The 19,939-nt window shown below is 44.2% G+C and overlaps 1 protein-coding gene across 1 annotated transcript in view; it reads right to left on the minus strand.

The window, feature by feature from the left end:
* The window catches only part of LOC310782161 (NLR family CARD domain-containing protein 3-like), a gene marked incomplete at its 3' end in the record, with an annotated part of 80,320 nt that overhangs the window by 49,484 nt on the left and 10,897 nt on the right, over positions 1-19,939 (minus strand). Inside the window, exons 3-6 of the mRNA XM_083642851.1 lie at positions 13,689-13,767; positions 13,286-13,517; positions 8,501-10,301; positions 8,221-8,394 (exon numbers count right to left, since the gene is read on the minus strand). Coding sequence (XP_083498977.1) covers positions 8,221-8,394; positions 8,501-10,301; positions 13,286-13,517; positions 13,689-13,767 — 2,286 coding nt within the window. The remainder of the gene's footprint in view (positions 1-8,220; positions 8,395-8,500; positions 10,302-13,285; positions 13,518-13,688; positions 13,768-19,939) is intronic.

The following is a 19,939-nucleotide window of genomic DNA, read 5'->3' on the forward strand; positions in this document are numbered from 1 at the left end:
ATCAACCCACGCAAGGCGGCCGGCCCGGACGGCATCCCTGGGCGGGTCCTCAAGGCCTGCGCCCACCAGCTGGCAGCCGTGTACACAGACATCTTCAACCAGTCCCTCTCCCTCCGACGAGTTCCCTCCTGCTTCAAGGCAGCAACAATCATCCCCATTCCCAAACAGCAAAAAGTGACCAGCCTCAATGACTGGCGCCCTATAGCCCTCACACCAATAGCCAGCAAGTGCCTTGAAAAGCTGGTCATATCAAAGATCCGTCCCACACTCCCCCCGGACCACGACCCGCTGCAGTTTGCATACCGCCCCAACAGGAGCACAGCGGATGCAGTGGCACACGTGCTCCACACCGCCCTGTCCCACCTGGAGGGGAAGGACACCTATGTGAGAATGCTGTTCGTGGACTACAGCTCAGCATTCAACACCATAGTACCCTCCAGGCTGGTAAGCAAACTCAGGGACCTGGGACTAAACACAGCGATGTGCGACTGGATCCTGGACTTCCTGACAGACCGCCGCCAGGTGGTGAGGGTGGGCAACCTCACCTCCTCCCCGCTGACCATCAGCATAGGAGCACCCCAGGGGTGCGTCTCCAGCCCCTTCTGGTACGACCTCTACACCCACGACTGCGTGGCGACTCAAACTTCAAACACCATCGTGAAGTTTGCAGACGACACAGCAGTCGTGGGGCTGATCTCGGGGGGCGACGAGACGGCCTACAGAGAGGAGGTGAGGGTCCTGGAACAATGGTGCCAGGACAACCACCTCTCTCTGAACGTCTCCAAGACCAAGGAGATCATTGTGGACTACAGGAGAGGGGGGGGCACACACCCCCCAATCACCATCAACGGCACAGTGGTGGAAAGGGTGGACAGCTTCAAGTACCTGGGAGTCAACATCCACCAGGACCTGACCTGGGCCGGCCACACCGCCACTGTTGTCAAAAAGGCCCAACAGCGAATACACGGCTAAGGAAAGAAATCCTCAGGGACTTCTACAGAGGCACCATTGAAAGCCTGCTGACTGGCTGCTTCACCGCCTGGTACGGGAACTGTACCACCATGGACCGCAGGGCGCTACGGAGGGTGAGGCGCGCGGCCCAGCACGTAACAGGAGACGAGTTGCCAGAACTGCACGAACTGTATAACCAGCGGTGCCTCAGGAGGTCCCTGAAGATCATCAAAGACACAAACCATCCCCACAACAGCCTGTTCTCCCTGCTACCCTAAGGGAGGAGATACAGGGTTCCAAAAACACGCACAAATCGCTTGAGGAACAGTTTCTTCCCGCAGGCCACGAGACTCCTAAATATGCACAAATAGTGCAGTAGTCGTACCGCAGTACCGTACTGCAGCTGCTACTTACGGATGCCTAACGTTTAATTGTAAATTTAAGTGTATGTTTAATAAGGTGCCTAACGTTTAATTGTAAATTTAAGTGTATGTTTAATAAGGTACATGCTATTTGCACATGTATGTATAAAACGTCGAATTTGGAATGTCTGAACACGTCTAACGTATGCACATGACATGTGCACCTATGTGCAATGAATATGCCACTGTCGTATAAGCCACCGACTTGTCTTATTGCTTATAAGATGCCTATTTCTTATTGCCTTATTGCTGTCTTATTGCTTATTGATGCCTATTTCTTATTGCCTATTACTTATTGCTTGTTGCCTATTTGTACTATGTCGTAAACGGAGTCCACTGCACAAGAATTTCACACGTGGTACTTGTACCATGGAGTGACAATAAAAATCTTGAATCTTGAATCTTGAATCTTGAATCTTGACCGGCTCCACAAGGTTCGTCTTGTCCTTGATCTGCTCCTCTCCAAATTCAAGGAGCTGTACCAGCCATCACAAAACATCTCGGTGGATGAAGGGATGCTGCACTTTCGAGGACGACTACGTTTTCGTGTATACAATCCTGCCAAACCCACCAAGTATGGAATCAAGAGCTACATTCTGTGTGATTCAGCCAATGGTTACTGCTATGCCATGAAGCCATACTGTGGAACTCACAGTACCCTGCAGGACACCGTGCGCTTCCTGATTGCCGGCCTTGAGGGTTTTGGATATCGCTTGTGGATGGACAACTTCTACAACAGCGAGTCAATGTGTCGTCTTCTCCTCGGCCTCCAGATCCACTCAGCTGGCACACTCCGTGTGAACAGGGGAGAACCGCCGTCCATCCGCGAGGTAACCACGTCTGACCTGGCAGTAGGTGAACAACGCGCTCGTCACAATGACACAGTGATGGTCCTGGCATGGCGAGACAAACGCATCGTCCGGATGATTTCTACGTTCCACCAGGATGAGATGACAACTGTGGCGGTGAGACAAAAAGGAAACAGTGAGAGAGTCCCCCAGAGGAAGCCAGCATGCGTGGTCGAGTACAACCAGTACATGAGTGGTGTGGATCGCCTGGACCAGAAGATCTCATATTACCCATTCATCAGGAAGACTGCAAAATGGAGCTCCAAGTTTGTAATGTACTTGATGCAGATCGCAATGAGCAACGCGTTCATTGTGTACAGGGCACGCAACCCAACGACCAGCTGCAGAACCCTGAAAGACTTCATCCTGTCTGTGGTCAAATCCTGGACCACAGATCCCCCTCCTCCTCCAGCCCCTCCCCAACCTCCTCTTCCAGGAAGAACACCAGTCCACCCACGCAAACGGTCCGCTTCAGCGAGGCTGGATGTGGACTTCGCGGGGCATGTGCCACTGCCAGTGGCAGACCCAGCCACCAAAACAAAAACAATGTATCGAAAATGTGCCCACTGCGCATCCAAGGGACTCCGAAAAGAGACCAAGTATGTTTGCCCAAGCTGTGACCACGTACCTCTCTGCCTGTACCCGTGCTACTTCGAGTATCACTCACAGTGATACTTTCCTCCGACCCACCCCACCCCCCCACCCATCCCCCACCAAACCCCCCCCCCCACCCCCGCTTCAGCCAGTCCAATAGCAGTGTCATTACTGTAACAAGAATAGTAGCAGTTGTAACACAGTAATAGCATCAGTCATGTGTATGCCTTTTTTTCATAAAATGTGTTGGTTCTTTTGAAAAAAAGAAAGAAAAAAAAAGCTGTTCTCAAATATTTGTAGAAAATAAATGGAAGATTCTTTTCACATACTTTTTGTTATTGACTTGAGTTGAGTTTCCAACCTTTCGTTTGAGGTATTGCATTTTGTTCAACTCTAAGCAGAATTCATTCTGTGGGCTATTATGAAAATACTATGCATAAAAATGTGTTTTATTTGGAAACTACTTTGAAGGTTTTTTTGAAGAAAAGAATACACTGCATGAAATGTTGTGGTGGAATATTTGATTGTTACACACCAAATGAAAGCTTAGGAAGTGTACTTTCATCATCAAAAAAAAGAAGTTGATATCATGTTTCTTTATGGAGAGATGGCCTGCAACATACACCTTGATGCCATAAAAAGCAGCGTCTTGAAGTTGGACTAAGCTGTTTTCAAATATTTGTAAAAAATAAATGAAACATTCTTTTTACATACTTTCTCCCCCAAGGTAAAGTAGACATTCCACCCTTTCATTTAGGTATAGCATTTTATCACACTTGAAGCAGAATTCATTCTGTGACCTTTGTTTACATAAAAGTGTGTTTATCTCGAAAAGTAAAAAAAAAACAGCAGAAAACCCTTGAAAGTGCTCTTCCTTCAGAGGCTGTCATTTCATAAGGGAACTGTCTAGAAACAAAATTTCTTCTTTGAGAGAAGCAGGAGTGTCCAATGTTTCATTAGAGTCCAGCCCTGTCAATATAGCCCTAATAGAAAAAATTCTATAGCTGTTTTCAACTGAATGGAAGTGAACCTGGCACAGGCTCCAGACAATTTTACTGAAGCGCTGTGGCACTCAATGTGTTAATGATTTAGCTCAAGAAATCAAGCAGGCCAACTTAGGTATACCAATTGACAATAACTTTAGTATTTTGTTGTACGCGGACGATATTGTTTTGATTGCTGAGAAAGAGGTTAATTTACAAAGAATGTTGAATATTATGAGCACATGGTGCAGTAAATGGAGACTTGCCATCAACAGTGAAAAAACTCAGATTATACATTTTAGGACAAAAATGTGTAAAGCAGAGTGATTATGTATTTCAGTTTGGTTCAATGCCTTTAATGTACACTTCCTCTTATAAATATCTTGGTTTTGTTTTCAATGAAAACATGAGCTTTTCAGAAGGAAGAAAAGTACTGGCAGAGTCTGCAGGAAGAGCATTAGGCTCTGTGATGAGTCAAATGAAACCATGTCCTGACCTAGGCTTCTCAACGTTTTCTATACTTTATGATTCAATGGTTGGCTCCATTTGATTTGATGTTGCAGGAGTGTGGGGGTTTGAGGATGCTCCTGACTGTAATACTATCAGAGTCCAGCCATGAGATGCTTTCTTGGAGTGCATAAATATACTGCGAAGGTGGCTGTTGAAGGGGATATGGGATGGGAGTCATGTCTTGTTAAGCAGAGAGGTGTAACGGCTCGTTTGTGGAACCGCCTTGTCCAGTTGCCAGAGGATAGGGTGACCAAAAAGATATTTAATTGGGACAGAGCACACAGTTATCCTTGGTCAAGAGAGGTATCTGCAATATTTTCATTTTGTGATTTACATATGATTTTTATGAATAATCTACAGTGTAATGTAACTACAGTCAAACAACAACTGTTTCAGATCTAAAAGGAACAATGGATGGAGGAGATTTGGAAGAAACCAAAGCTCAGAAATTATGTCCAAATTAAAGAAGATTATTTTACTGAACCATATATAATGTCAAATCTAAAAAGAGGACAGAGGTCCCTATGTGCTCAGTTAACTCATTGAGTGCCAATGACGACAGGCGTCGTCAATTTAAATACTAACGTAGAGTGCCAATGACGATAGCTGTCGTCAATTGCGTTTTTTGACGGTGGGACGTGGATCAAAGCCATACCTGTGAAAGTATCGTGGATGTTGAATATGTAAAAGCTATTTTACAGACCCCATTAGGTGGCGACAGTGCTCTCCAGATTACAGAAAGGCGAGGAAAAAATAGAGAAGTCATGGGGAAACGGAAATGGCATCCGTTTGCATCGATATGCATGAAGCATAACGTTAGCTGTGCCTGCAGCCAGCAGCCAATCTGCTGCCACAATTTAGCCCCTCCGTGTCCGCTGCGATAGCCCATCCGCATGATTAGTTGTGGAGTTGTTATTATTCTCAACTGGAAGCATGGGAGCCGGTGACAAATACACGCGGAACGCTGTAAAAAAGCTGGATGTAGCGGACTTTTCAGTGCAGAGCAAACGCAACACAGAGCCACCAGAGACACACCCACGGAGGTGGGGTTTGCAGTTGAGCGGGGTGGGGCACGCAGGGCAGCATACACTAACCCAGACAGACCCAGACAGCAGGACAGGATTGGCAAACGCAAGCTACAATATCTGATGCCCACCAGCAGTAAATCAAGACCAGCAAGAAGCTGCAACCAACAGCGCACACAGGGGCCAGCGCTGCTGGTTGCAGCTAAAAAATATTATTTTGCCAAACAAAATTCCTTTGTTTTCACTGTTTTATTGCAGGAAATTATTTTTGAGGTGTGACTACATCAGAAAATATTAGCTTCAGAGTCAGTCATGTGCTTGAAATGCTTCATTTCACAAAAGGCTAATTATCTCAGCTTCTAAGTTGAAACGTGTCTTTTTGCTCAAAACAACCTATCTTCTCCGGCTCATAACTAAAGAACGGAAAATGGTATCAATAAACTTTTTTTTGCTGCTGATACAATAGAGTCTCATCGTTCATTGTGCATGTTCAGTGTTTACATAGTAATATCACACAATATTCTGTGGGCCTCGAGAAATCACGGAAAACGCTCTGAAACTCTGGCACTGTCCGTTCTCCAAAAGTGGCTGGCACTCAATGAGTTAAGAACTGGTACCCTACCACTGGCAATTGAGGTAGGTAGATATAAATGTATTTCTGAAGAGTTGCGTTTGGGTGTTTTTTGTGATCTTGGTGTTGTGGAGGATGAATTTCATTATGTGTTTCATTGTCCCAATGATTTGATTTGAGTTATCCTTTATTTGAGAAGATCCAGTTGAAGAATCCTATGTGTTTTGGCTGTCAGAAGGTTATATGTTGAGTTGGCTTTTTGATAAGGACTTTTTTGTTTTAGCCAGATTTATAGAAAATGCTTGGCGACTAAGACAGGGAACATTGTACTCAGTATAATTGTATCTGGAAAGTGAATGTCTCAGTGAAATGCCCTTTCTTTTCTTGATTCTGTACGTATATTATGATTTGTTGTGTGGCCATCTTGGCTATTGTAAATATTAGAAAGTGTCTTGTAAGACCATATGGGCTGGGCACCTTAAGGCGCATGACACTCAAATAAAAAAATCAATCAATCAATCAATCAATCAATCAATCAATCAATCAATCAATCAATCAATCAATATATATAGCCTACTTAACTATACTTACTACTCTCAACTACTTTTGCTGGGCAGTCATTATTGGTGTCTACAAAAACAACATTTTGATTGAATTATAGGCTACAATGTAACAATGAGAACAATTAGGCTACTATAACCTGAACATTAGGCTAATGAATTTAGTTCATTGATACACACATTTCAAACCAACTCATAAGGCCATGTCCACACGGAGACGGAAGCAATCTTTTTTTTTTGTTTAAGAAAAGTTTTCCATAAACACGCAATCGTTTCAAGAAATGTGTGTATCCACATGAAACCACTACCACTGAAAACGCTGTAGTATATATGCCAGGCCGGTAAGTGGCGCCACGTCTGGTCAAACCTCTCACTTCCCTATTCACGTTGTATTTGCGAGGGATATATATAGAGCATCCCGAGTATGTCCGTTACACTCAGGGTTTACATTTAATTTCATTTAATTTTGTCCAATATTAAAATATTCCAGAATTGCATGTTGTATTCAAAATAAATATTATTTATATCTAACAAGTTTAGCCTCATTTTGTTTGTGTTATTGTAAAAACTTAGCCGCCGCTAAGCCTTCTGGGAAATATCCATGAAGGGAGGGGAGGGGTGGATGGGAAGAGTCAGCTGTGGAGCCCTGAGGATGTTGTACACGCTGTTCTCCATGTCCACTTGTTGCTGACGGTGGTAATAGAGGAGCATTATATTTTGCTGCAAGAACCCTAAGAGGCTCAGTAGCTGCTGTAGCACGAACGCTAGTGCACTGTAAGCCTAAATTGTTGCTGGCGGAGAGAGGTGGGGCTATGGCGTCATCGGTTCAGGAAAGATGCGTATGGGTTGTAAACACGGAAATGCAAGCGTGGCGTCTTCAGATTTATTCACTTTGGGACCCGGTTTCAAAAATTAGCGTATACTCCCAGAACGTATACTCCCAGAACGCTGGTTCCGTCTGGACGAAACGTCTATACGAGAAAAAACTTTAGCGGATACACCTAAACTCGTCTCCGTGTGGACATGGCCTAAGTTAATTTGAACCAAAGTAGCTGCCAAAATAATGGAAGCATTCAAGTAATTGAGGGATACATTATTATGAATAGCAGGCTAAATTGCGCACCCAATGTGTGACTGTTTATGACTGTTTGTTTGTCTGAAATATAACTTGTTACTGTATGTGACTGTTTCACCGTCACATACAGTAACGAGTTCTATTTAGAAGATCGACAGGACATTTTATTAGATAATTCTCGTGAATTCCTGCCCAGCTTGATCTGCTCTGTGCTGCTTGATGGAACTCAAAGAGAGGAGCGAAAATACACAGGTCGAATTGTTTAGTGGAGCAGAGCAGAGCGGAGAGCCGCTTCTGGGACGCCTCTGGTGGACACAGACGTTCACTACACAGGCTGCGACCAGCTGCAGTGTCCACCTCGCCTCGCGGTCGTAATGCAATATTTCCTGGTGGAATCTCAATCTGCCCGGCTGCCCGGCAGAGACTTTAGGCAGAAAAGAGAAACAACTTGAATGGAGGCGCATCAAATGAGCTTTAGAAGTGAGTAGACGCAAAGCTGTCTGAAAAATAAGTAGGTAGACGGCGTCTACCTGCTTCTACCCTCCACTACACCACTGAGCTGGAGGCCTAACTTACTGTATGGATTTTTAAAGTCAATAACATTCACTCAGGTATTTTCACTGACATTAATGTGCATATAGGCTAATAAATTTAATGTGTCTGTTGAACAGTTATCCTGACCTGAGAGTTTCCAGTCTGCAGTGTGGACTCTCCAGTCCAGCAGAAAGCATCTTCACACCAGAATCATGCAAGTCGTTGTTACTCAGGTCCAGCTCTTTCAGACTAGAGGACTGGGAGCTGAGAACTGAGGCCAGAGCTTCACAGCTTCTCTCTGACAGCTGACAGCCACTCAGCCTGAAGAATTAGTGATGTAGACAAACAATAACTTTACTATGTATTTTCTATCCTGTTTTAAAGATCACATCATATATTGCATCTATCCAGTTTGCTATGCACTTACACAGATTTATTGGAGGCCTTGACCACTGGCAGCAGCTTCAGAAGAGCCTCCTCTGAAGCAGAGTATTTCTTCAGGTCAAACACCTCCAGGTCTTTTTCTGATGACAGTAAGATGAAGACCAGAGCCGACCACTGAGCAGGGGAAAGTTTATTTGTGGAGAGACGTCCTGATCTCAGGTACTGTTGGATCTCCTCCACTAGAGAACGGTCATTCAGTTCATTCAGGCAGTGGAACAGATTGATGCTTCTCTCTGCAGAAGGAACATCCCTGAACTTCTCCTTGATGTACTGGACTGTTTCCTGATTGGTCTGTGAGCTACTTGCTGTCTGTGTCAGCAGGCCTTGCAGGAGTCTCTGATTCGTCTGCAGTGAAAGACCCAGGAGGAAGCGGAGGAACAAGTCCAGGTGTCCATTTGGGCTCTGTAAGGCCTTGTCCACAGCACTCTGGCAGAGGTGAATTACCTGAGATTTGTCTCTGGAGGTTGATTGTGGTTCTGACAGCTGATTGATGCCAGAGTCGATGAATGAGACCATGACATAAACAGCAGCCAGAAACTCCTGAATGCTCAGATGTACAAAGCAGAAGACCTGGTCCTGGTACAGCCCACACTCCTCTTTAAAGATCTGTGTGAACACTCCTGAGTACACCAAAGCTGTTGTGATATCAATGCCACACTTTGTCAGGTCGGCTTCATAGAAGATCAGGTTGCCTTTCTCCAGCTGCTCAAAAGCCAGTTTTCCCAGGGAGAGAATCATCTCCCTGCTCTCTGTCGTCCAGTGTGGATCTGTCTCAGTTCTCCCATGATACTTGACGTTCTGTAGTTTGGACTGAACAACCAGGAAGTGGATGTACATCTCAGTCAGGGTCTTGGGCAGGTCTTCTCCCTTCTCTCTCTCATTCTTCTTGGTTTTCAACAAAGACTCCAGAACATTAGTAGTGATCCAGCAGAAGACTGGGATATGACACATGATGTGGAGGCTTCGTGAAGTCTTGATGTGGGAGATGATTCTGCTGGCCTGCTTCTCATCTCTGAATCTTTTCTTGAAGTACTCTTCCTTCTGTGGGTCAGTGAACCCTCTCACCTCTGTCACCATGTCAACACACTCAGCAGGGATCTGATTGGCTGCTGCAGGTCGTGTCGTCATCCATAGGCGAGCTTTGGGGAGAAGTTTCCCCCTGATGAGGTTTGTCAGCAGCACGTCCACTGAGGCTGACTCTGTAACATCAGTCAGGATCTCATAGTTCTTGAAGTCTAGAGGAAGTCGACACTCATCCAGACCGTCAAAGATGAACAAAACCTGGAACTGGTCAAACCTGCAAATTCCTGCTTCTTTGGTCTCAGGGAAGAAGCGATGAAGAAGTTCCACCAAGCTGTACTTTTTTCCTTTCAGCAGATTCAGCTCTCGGAAAGTGAATGGAAATGTGAACTGTATATCCTGGTTGGCTTTGTCTTCAGCCCAGTCCAGAGTGAACTTTTGTGTTAAGACTGTTTTCCCAATGCCAGCCACTCCCTTTGTCATCAATGTTCTGGTTGGTTTGTCTCTTCCAGGTAAGGGTTTAAAGATGTCTTCACATTTAATTGGTGTTTCTGGTCTCGCTGGTTTCCTGGATGCTGCTTCAATCTGTCTGACCTCATGTTCATCATTGACCTCTCCACTCCCTCCCTCTGTGAGGTAATGCTCTGTGTACATCTGATTCAGAGGAGTTAGGTTTCCTGCTTTAGCAATCCCTTCAAACACACGCTGAAACCTCTCCTTCAGATTACATTTGAGTTCACGTTGGCAGATGGCAGAAAGAGTTTCTGAAAGAACAAACAACAAATAGCATCAATGAGTGGATGTTTCACTAAACATGAGACGTGAACATTTCCTGGTAAATGTATATCTTCAAAAAATGAATAAAAACAGCTTGCACACTGCAGGGTTCCATTTACAGTTATTTATTAGCAGCAAAAGATTAAAGTGACGTTTCGAGCATCAAGGTCTTCATCAGATTGATGAAGACCTTGAAGCTTATCAGTTCTTCCTTGACCCATAACCAGCCTTCACAGCAGGTTTGGTGCAAATCTATGCCCAACTTTTAGACAGACGGACAAACTAACTGAGTCACAGGTGAAAACATTTCCTCCTTGACAGAGATAATAACATTATTTCATCAGATTATTCACAGAGATTGCGCTCAGTTACCTTTTAATCTTGAACTGATTTGGTCTCCTTTGACAAATATTTAGATGTATATATTTAAATCAACCCGCTCTCACTCCCAGTACATCAAAATGTGCTGATTTGTCACAGCCCCTTGGCGTCGTTATTGCGAACGAGAAAGAGTACCTTCACATCGTAATATGCAGAAGAAGAACCACCGGACCGTCTGGAGGTCACCTCGTGGCCACCCCCAGTGGTCTTGAATGTAATAACAGTCTGAGGCCTAAGTAGGTCAAAGTCACGCTATTCACCTTATTCACCACGCCCACTTTTTCTCTCTTCCGTGTTACACGCAATTGTATTTGTTCTTCCGGTTAATTTCAAAACAAAACGTCACTATAATAATGAATGAAGTTTGGCAACATTCAGAATTAAGCTACACTGCGGGCAAATTCAGTTACATGTTCATACCGTTACTGCTGCGAGGAGCTGATGACTGTACCCGGTCGGCATTTAACGTTAGTTACAAAAGCACATCGACAGTGTTTTCTCACTGCCAGTAGCCTACTACAGTAGGGTTTGACAGATAGCTAGTCCGACCGGTGTCAGCCCGGTCCTCGCTGCTCGTTAAAGATTTCCAAATAGGCGTTATTCTGATAAACTGGTCACATATATACCGTAATTCTTCTAATAAGCGCCATACTCTAATTGCTGCCGGGTCTTCCATTTCCCGCCGGGCCTAAATTGATTTAGCATAATAAGCGCCTGCCTCTTTTTGCCGCCGGGGCCGGAAATGGAATATTTTTTTGGTTACCGTTGTTATTGTTGTTTTTGTCGTCACGAACCAAGCCGCGAGCTACCGAACACCCCCGAAGCACGAGAGAGCAAGAAACGGTAATGACGTTGTTTTGGAGGAAGTCAGGCGGAAGTTTCATCCTGTCAGACAGTTTTATATTTTATTTATACATGCTGTAACCGACATGTTTCAAGTATGCATACCGCATTGTTTAATGCTACGGATTCCTGTAGGCAACGTGCTGAGACGCTGTCTAACCAGGAGCAGTGGGCAACTTACGCTAACGTAGCTCAGTTGTGCCTTGTAAAAGTGCATTTCTCTCAGCGGAACAGCGATCATAAATGCAGTATGGATTATACCCATTATACTGGACATGTATTGGAAACTTGGCATCTACCTACTATTTGGTAAGTCTCCTTGTTTTGTCTAACGCTAGTGCTGCAGTGCTGTTTGTTTGGTTGGCGTTAGCTTGGTAGCTAGCTACGTTAGCGTGCCTTCTGCTTTGCTGGGAGTGTCTGGCAAGCGAGACTAATAACGTTGCTATGACTTCTTTCCAATGAAACACAATCAACTGAATGTGTGAGCGGTAGGCTAATGTTACTTGTTTAAAATATGGTATGGCTGCTTGGCAGAGGAAGAAGAGGAGAGCAATGAACTGATACAGTAGTTGGATGATGATGGCGATGAAGACGAAGGCTATCAATTGTTTTCGTTCATTCCAGTCCGTTGTACAATACTACAGTAGGCATGTTCAAAACTGCCTGTACCTACCCTCTTGTGTGTACTAAGTACTATCTTACTGGTTTAAACTGCCTGTACCTAGCCTCTTGTGTGTACTAAGTACTATCTCACTGGTTTAAATAAGCAATTTGATACTTTCCATTTTTGCTGAGGAGGCATTTCTGTTCAAAAAATAATAATCGCCCGGCTCAATTATGCCCAAATGGAAATAACCGCCTGACTCTAATTGCCGCCGGGTCTTCCTTTTACCGCCGGGTCCAAATTGCTTTAGCATAATAAGCGCCCGGGCTCTTATTGGCAGAATTACGGTATGTAACGTTCTCACCCGAAAAATATTAAAACTTTAAAACAGTTTTTTTTTAGCTTGAAAACAGCTTTTTGGCAAGTCTAAAAGTGACTACGGTAGTCGTAATCTACTTCCGTGTCTAAAACCGGAAAGACGATTACGAAATGACGTCATGCAGAAGCGTCCTTGCATGGGCGAAGAATAAGGTGAATAGGGAGAAGTGCTGGGAGAGGCAGACCTGTAGTGTTCCCAGCTTGTAACTCTCTCGTCGTAAGAGACCGGTTTCAAATCCTGACGTTAACCATAACTCCAACCAAGTTGCTTTTGTTGGTTGCTAAGGTTGTTTTACTTGCCTAAACCCAACTAAAATGTGCTTTGTTGCCTAAAACTAATGTTATTGTACTTCTCTAAACCCAACCAAGTTGTTGTGTTTGCCTAAATTTACCCTGGATTCGAGCCGTGGCTCCCCTGAAATGTTGCCGGGCCACCGGTAGCCACAGTAGCCGGTAGCCACAGTAGACGGTAGCCGTGTCCAGTTGCAGCTGGTCGCGGCCGACCTCCTCGACCAAAAGCAGGAAGAGAGTCAGAGCTCGGCTCTCTTCCTGGTTATTTTGCTTAGCAGGGCGATAAAGAAACAAGGAGAGCCGGTGTCTGTGCTGGAAGAACGTACCTCACCTTGGCAATAATGACATCGAGGGGCGCGTGACAAATCAACGTATTTTGACGCACTGGTAATGAGAACCTGTTTATTTAAATCCTTCTCTCATTTTCCACCATGTCCCATCTCCATCATGTTAAAGCTGTTGAAAGCATCTTACTGCTGTGCAGAGAGTCAGCCAGCTCCTCCTGCTTCATGCTCCTCAGGAAGAGCAGTGTGATGTTTAGAAAATCCTCTCTGCTGCTCCTCCTCCTCTGCTCTTCCTCCTCACCATCCACCTCCTCCTCATCCTCCCTCTGACTCTCTGAGCATTCTGGCTCATCTGGACTCAGAACCCTCTGGAACCTTCTCAGCTCCTTCTTCACAAAGGTGATGATGTTCTCCTCAAGCAGCTGGAACAGAATCATATGAATTAAACATTCTTACTAAAATCATGGAACACAACATCATATCCATCATAGACTGAAAGCCCGCTGGGCTAAAGAGTGCAGCATGGAGACAGAATCTTTGTTTTGTATTCGACTCGTTGGTGAAGTCAAACGTGTTTTTGTTCATTTCCACACCATAAATATGGAGTCCAGGTCTGGTTGAGGCTCCTGGGCAGACTGACCACTGGGAACCTCTGACCTCTCCTGGTAAACTCTGGGGGGACAAAACATTAGATAGTAGCAAGGCCGTATTAAGGTAGCCATGGATCATTATTATGACCATATCTGTGTACAAATAGTTGGAAAAGCTAAAGCAGAAAATACATAAACAACACCCAAAAAGCTTAAAGACAAATCTTGCTAAAGAAGACCACTTAGAATGGCAAAAAACTACAACCATCAGATCTGGGAAAATACATGTGTTTTGCTGCGCTCCACATTGATTGGACATTCAGTAGAGGCTCCCTATAGGCCAATATCCATCTCTCTCACACATAATGGACACATATGTGAGTGTGAGCGCACGTGCACGTGCACATGCACACGCACACGCAACGAGGCATATCTTTTCCCCTGATTTTTTCCCCTCTCTGAGCCTTGGGCCCCTTCACTCCTGGGCACCAGGGCTTAGCCCCTGTAAGCTGGTGCATTAAACCAGGGCTGGATAGTAGGTCATAAATCATCATATCTCTCTCTCTAACACACACACACACACACACACACACACACACACACACATGCGACAATTATGTCATAGGCACTTTCGGACTGGAGGAACTTCTTCATAGTTCTAAAAACAGTTGGAGGAACTCCCTCCTTTTGATCCAAACAGCAAGAACTGAAAACAATCTTAGTTCTTAGAAAGCCATTTTAACTGACTTTTTTTTGCTCCAACTTTAGGGTAGGGAGGCTACTTTACCAGCCACAAAAGGAACCATTAGGTAGGTAGGTAGGTAGGTAGGTAGGTGTACTGTAGGTAGGTAGATAGATACAGTAGGTAGGTAGGTATTGTATTTAGTGGTCCAGTTTTCCAGACATAATGCATTGATTGGTCTACAGTAACTTCTGTAAATGTCCTGAGGCAATACTAACATCAAAACTTCTTTTTTTTGCAAGCTAACCTTAGCTAGCTAACTGTTAAAGTAGACAATGCCCTGTGAACTTTGCTGGGAGGCTACTAGTAGAGGTTAGCATGCTTACGTCACTTCAGAGTTCCTATTGACAGTGTGAATGCAAACAGAAAACAGCCTTGGAGGTATGTAGTTCTCAGGGCAGTTTCTCACAGGGAGTCCACTGTTTGGTGTGAAAACATCTCTTTATCTCCTCCCTTCATGTCAGTTGAAACACTGAAGTTTGTATGTCAATATAACACACATGGGTTAGCTAGAAGCTAGAAGCAATAGCTTGGCCTGCAATAGACTCATGCGCAGTGCGCAAGCTGCAGGGTGGGTGAGGCCGCGCAGCGGGTGAGCCTGGTATCCATCCGCTATGCCGACCACCCGCAATGCTGACCTTAGGTTTAGGCGTGGGGGACGGGAGAGGTCAGGGTTAGGGTCTGGGGGAGGTTAGGTTTAAGCGTGGGGGGAGGTTAGATTTAGACGTGGGGGCTGGGAGAGCTTAGCTCTAGCCGGTCCACCGACACGCTGCACGCCGCCTCGCTCAGCTGGTTCTGCTTGTGGGCTATCGGCATTGCAGCCTGTCGGCACATAGACGCGGCACCGCAAGCCCAGGAATCGAGCACAAGTAGTGTGCGAGATTACTAGTATATCAATTGGTAACACTTTACAATAACGTACACAAATCCTATAGTAGTTACTGATAAACGAACCATTAACTAATCGCCAGTTAATCATTCGCTAATGAAAAATTTGGCATTAGTTTATCACTAGTTAATCATAGTTAATGAGTAGGTAGTCATTAGTTAATGATTAGTATCTAATTTCCTGAGTAGAGTAGTTAATCAGTACCTAATGATTACTAAATTTCAGCTCGTGAATAGAGTAGTTAATCATTACTTAATGATTCCAAAATGTCAGTGCGTGAATGTATTAGTTAATCATTAGTTAATCATTAGTTAATCTTTTTGTGTACCCTATTGTAAAGTGGTGCATCATACTCAGTAGTTTATGAATACTGAATCATTACCTGTCCATTAGTTACTCTTTTCGCACCCTAATATAAAGTGAAAGATATCCTTATCAAATAAACACTCCCTCCAGGTGAGATTCGAACTCTGAACCCCAAGATTGTTAAATTGTAAGTCTGGTTCTCTACCATCTGAGCTAACCAGCCTGTTACTTGGTAGAGCCATACTATAGGTCTGTAGAGTCAGAGACTAAGTATTATGTCCTATCCACATACTACTTTCTGTTCAAGTACTTATAGTTTTTAAGATATATTCCACCCAAATACTACCTTCTCTCCAAATACTTATAGTTTTAAAGGTATATTCCATCCAAATACTACTTCATGTCCAAGTACTTAGGTATGTTTCAGCCAAATACTACTTATGTCTAAGTACTTGTAAGCAGTGTTGGGAAAGTTACTGAAAATTGGTAATTAGTTACAGTTACTAGTTACTTCTCTCAAAAGGTAATTTAATTACTTTAAAGTTACCAGTTACTTCAAAGTAATTAGTTACTAGGGAAAGTAACTTTTGCGTTACTTTTAAAAGTCCGCTTCGATTGTTATTAATGCACACATTATGTTAGTGTTGCTGTGCCACAGTGTGGCATTGAACATTCGCTTATTGGGGAGGCTTATAGCCTATCAAGGTCCTTAGCCTCTGGGGCTCTGGCTGCAGCTCTTTCCCCGGACTAGGTCTGAGGATCAGAAACTGGGTAATCCTCTGAAGTTGTCCGTTATTTTCATGTCCTAAAGTAACTAGTAACTAGTCCAGTTACTATTTTAGTAACTGTAACTGAGTTACTGAATTTGAAAAAGTAATTAGTTAGATTACTAGTTACTGAAAAAGGTAGTTAAGTTACAGTAACTAGTTACTTAGTAACTAGTTACTCCCAACACTGCTTGTAAGTACTTGGACAGAAAGTAGTATTTGGGTGGAATATACCTTTAAACTATAATACTTGGTCTCAGGCTCTACATTCAATAGTATGGCTCGAACAAGCAACAGGCTGGTTAGCTCAGATGGTAGAGAACCAGACTTACAATTTAACAATCTTGGGGTTCAGGGTTCGAATCTCACCTGGAGGGAGTGATTATTTGATAAGGATATCTTTCACTTTATATTAGGGTGCGAAAAGAGTAACTAATGGACAGGTAATGATTCAGTATTCATAAACTACTGAGTATGATGCACCACTTTACAATAGGGTACACAAAAAGATTAACTAATGATTAACTAATACATTCACGCACTGACATTTTGGAATCATTAAGTAATGATTAACTACTCTATTCACGAGCTGAAATTTAGTAATCATTAGGTACTGATTAACTACTCTACTCAGGAAATTAGATACTAATCATTAACTAATGACTACCTACTCATTAACTATGATTAACTAGTGATAAACTAATGCCAAATTTTTCATTAGCGAATGATTAACTGGCGATTAGTTAATGGTTAGTTTATCAGTAACTACTATAGGATTTGTGTACGTTATTGTAAAGTGTTACCTATCAATTTGCCAATGTGGACTCTGTAGAACTTTGTCCGGCCACAGCTATGCCGTCTTACGTGTGATCGGGCTGAAACTTTCAGGGGGTGTAAAGAGCACCCGTGCGGGTGACCTGATCAGTATCATCAGTGATTTTGTCATCAGTGATGATGTCATCATTCTGAGGCTCACAAGAGAGACTGAGGGAGAGAGACTGAGGGAGAGGGAGAGGGAGATAGACTGAGGAAGAGGAGGAGAGGGACAGAGACTGAGGGAGAGAGAGGGGGAGAGACTGAGGGAGAGAGAGAGAGGGGGAGAGTCTGAGGGAGAGAGAGGGAGAGAGCGAGGGAGACATTGTGTAACCGAGCCAATTTTTCTTATTTTATTTTGTTTCTTTATTTGTCCTGACATCTCTGTTTTGTTAGTGAACTTCCCCACAATCAGTTCCGTCTAATTAGGTTCCACCCTACTGGTTTAATGATGCAGTTGCACCTATGCTGGTTCCGCGTAGGTCATGCTTCTCACCTGCTCTCTCATTTTTGTTTTTATATTTACTTTTTCTCTAATTTTTATTAATTAATACACAGGACAAGATGTTACTATCCCTTGTGCCAAAATCCGAGGAAAAACACATTTAGAAGCCCAATCCAGAATAAAACAAGCTAACAGGCTAACAAACTAATTAACAAGACACAAATCACCAGTTACCTACCCTAGCCAACAGCAGTATGAAGCATGTCATTGGGGTTTTCAAGTGGGCACCTTCCTTCACCGACGTTTCGTTAAGTTAGGCCCACGACACCTCAAGAAGGCTTAACAGTGTAATCCAGCGTCCTGGAAACACCCCCCTCCATACTATCTCCGCACAACTGCATATTACCTCACTATCTAAGCCTAGCTATCCAGGTCGGTTCGGTATGACATTCCTGACTACACCACCACTGTCAATGATTCAGCCCTGTTGATGCGGACCGTCAATCATGACCAACAACAAACAATCCCTAACTACACCACCACTGTCAATGATTCAGCCCTGTTGATGCGGACCGTTAATCATGACCAACAACAAACAATCAATCTGACCTTAGCGAGCTCCCCAGCTAGCATGTTTCCTCCTTATCCACAGCCATTCACTTGCTCGTTCTGCTGCCTGAGACATGTTGCTAACCGCAAGTTTCAGGCTCCGTCCCCGAATGCCCAACTCAGTTAGTAAGGCAATAACGGACCTTGACACAAAACCACGGCAGCCCACCTCTACAGGCCGCACTCAAGCCCTCCAACCTCGCTGCTCTGCCTCTGCTGCCATTTCAGCATACCTAGCTTTCTTGCGCTCATAAGCCTCCTCAACTCGATCTTCCCACGGGACTGTGAGTTCGATAAAATAAACTCTCTTCTCTACCTCAGACCACAGTAACAAGTCCGGACGTAGCCGGGTGCTAACTATATATGCTGGGATGACTAGCTGTTCATTCAAGTCAACCCTCATTTCCCAGGCTCCACCTACACTTAGCTGCCCTAACTTGTGCCTGACCTTAATTGGTCTAATCTTTTCTCCCTCACGTACAAATTTGATCTGTCTAGTCTCTTTGCTAGCAACTAGAGAATTTACTTCTAGGCGCTTTTCCTCAACTGCAGCTGCCAAACATTTCAACACCTGGTTGTGACGCCAGGTGTATCGCCCCTGGGAGAGACTGACCTTACACCCTGACAGTATATGCCTCAGTGTACATACACTAGAACACAACGGGCAGGCACCATCCTCGCCCAACCACTGATTCAAGTTCTGGGGAGATGGCAGCACATCATAAGTAGCCCCTAGAATAAATCTAATTCTGCTGGCCTCCATGCTCCACAACTCTCTCCACTTCAACTTTCTCTTCTCTACACTCTCCCAGTTCACCCACTGTCCTTGCTTTGCCTGCGACACTGCCTTAGTACATCTTACTGCGTCCTCTTGCCTATGTACTTCTTCAACTACCATCTTCCTCTTTTCTATTACTGATGCCTTGTTCCACACAGGTTTCCCTATGCACAACCCTAAGCCTCCACGCCCATGCTGCACCTGACCTATGATATCCCTGTGTCTAAGAGCTGACTGTGCTTGCTGTACTGCCTCCTTTGGGTTCCACTTCCTCCCTGTTTTAACTGTGGGCGCTACACTCCTAACCACTGGATCCTTTGACTGAGTCAGAGTAATTTCCAGTCTAACCTTAGCACACTTGAACTCCTCTGTCAGGCTAGATAATGGCAATTCCAATATGCCTTTCCCATATAAGGCTACACTGCTTAGGCAGCGTGGGACTCCGAGCCATTTTCTAATGAATGAGTTAATCATCCTTTCTAGCTTTTCTACCTTTGAAAGGGGAACCTCATACACTGTCAGTGGCCACATCAACCGAGGCAACAATCCAAACTGCAAACACCACAACTTTAACTTTCCTGGGAGCCCTGACTTGTCTATACTTGAAATACCTTGAATCATTTCCTGCCTCACCTCCTCAAACTGTCCCTTATCACTGAGACTTGCATCATACCATCTTCCCAAACTCTTGACTGGTTTCTCTAACACTGTAGGCACCACCTCATCATTTATGACAAACTTCTTACCTACTACCCTCCCTTTAATGATTGAAATACTCCTGGACTTACTTGGCTTCACTTTCATTCTAGCCCACTGCAGATTACTATTTAACTTATCCAACAATCTGCTAGTACATGGAGCGGTTGACGTCATAGTCGTCATGTCATCCATGTATGCCCTAATTG

The sequence above is a fragment of the Poromitra crassiceps genome, assembly GCF_964638095.1.
Source record: "Poromitra crassiceps genome assembly, chromosome: 9".
Classification (NCBI taxonomy): domain Eukaryota; kingdom Metazoa; phylum Chordata; class Actinopteri; order Beryciformes; family Melamphaidae; genus Poromitra; species Poromitra crassiceps.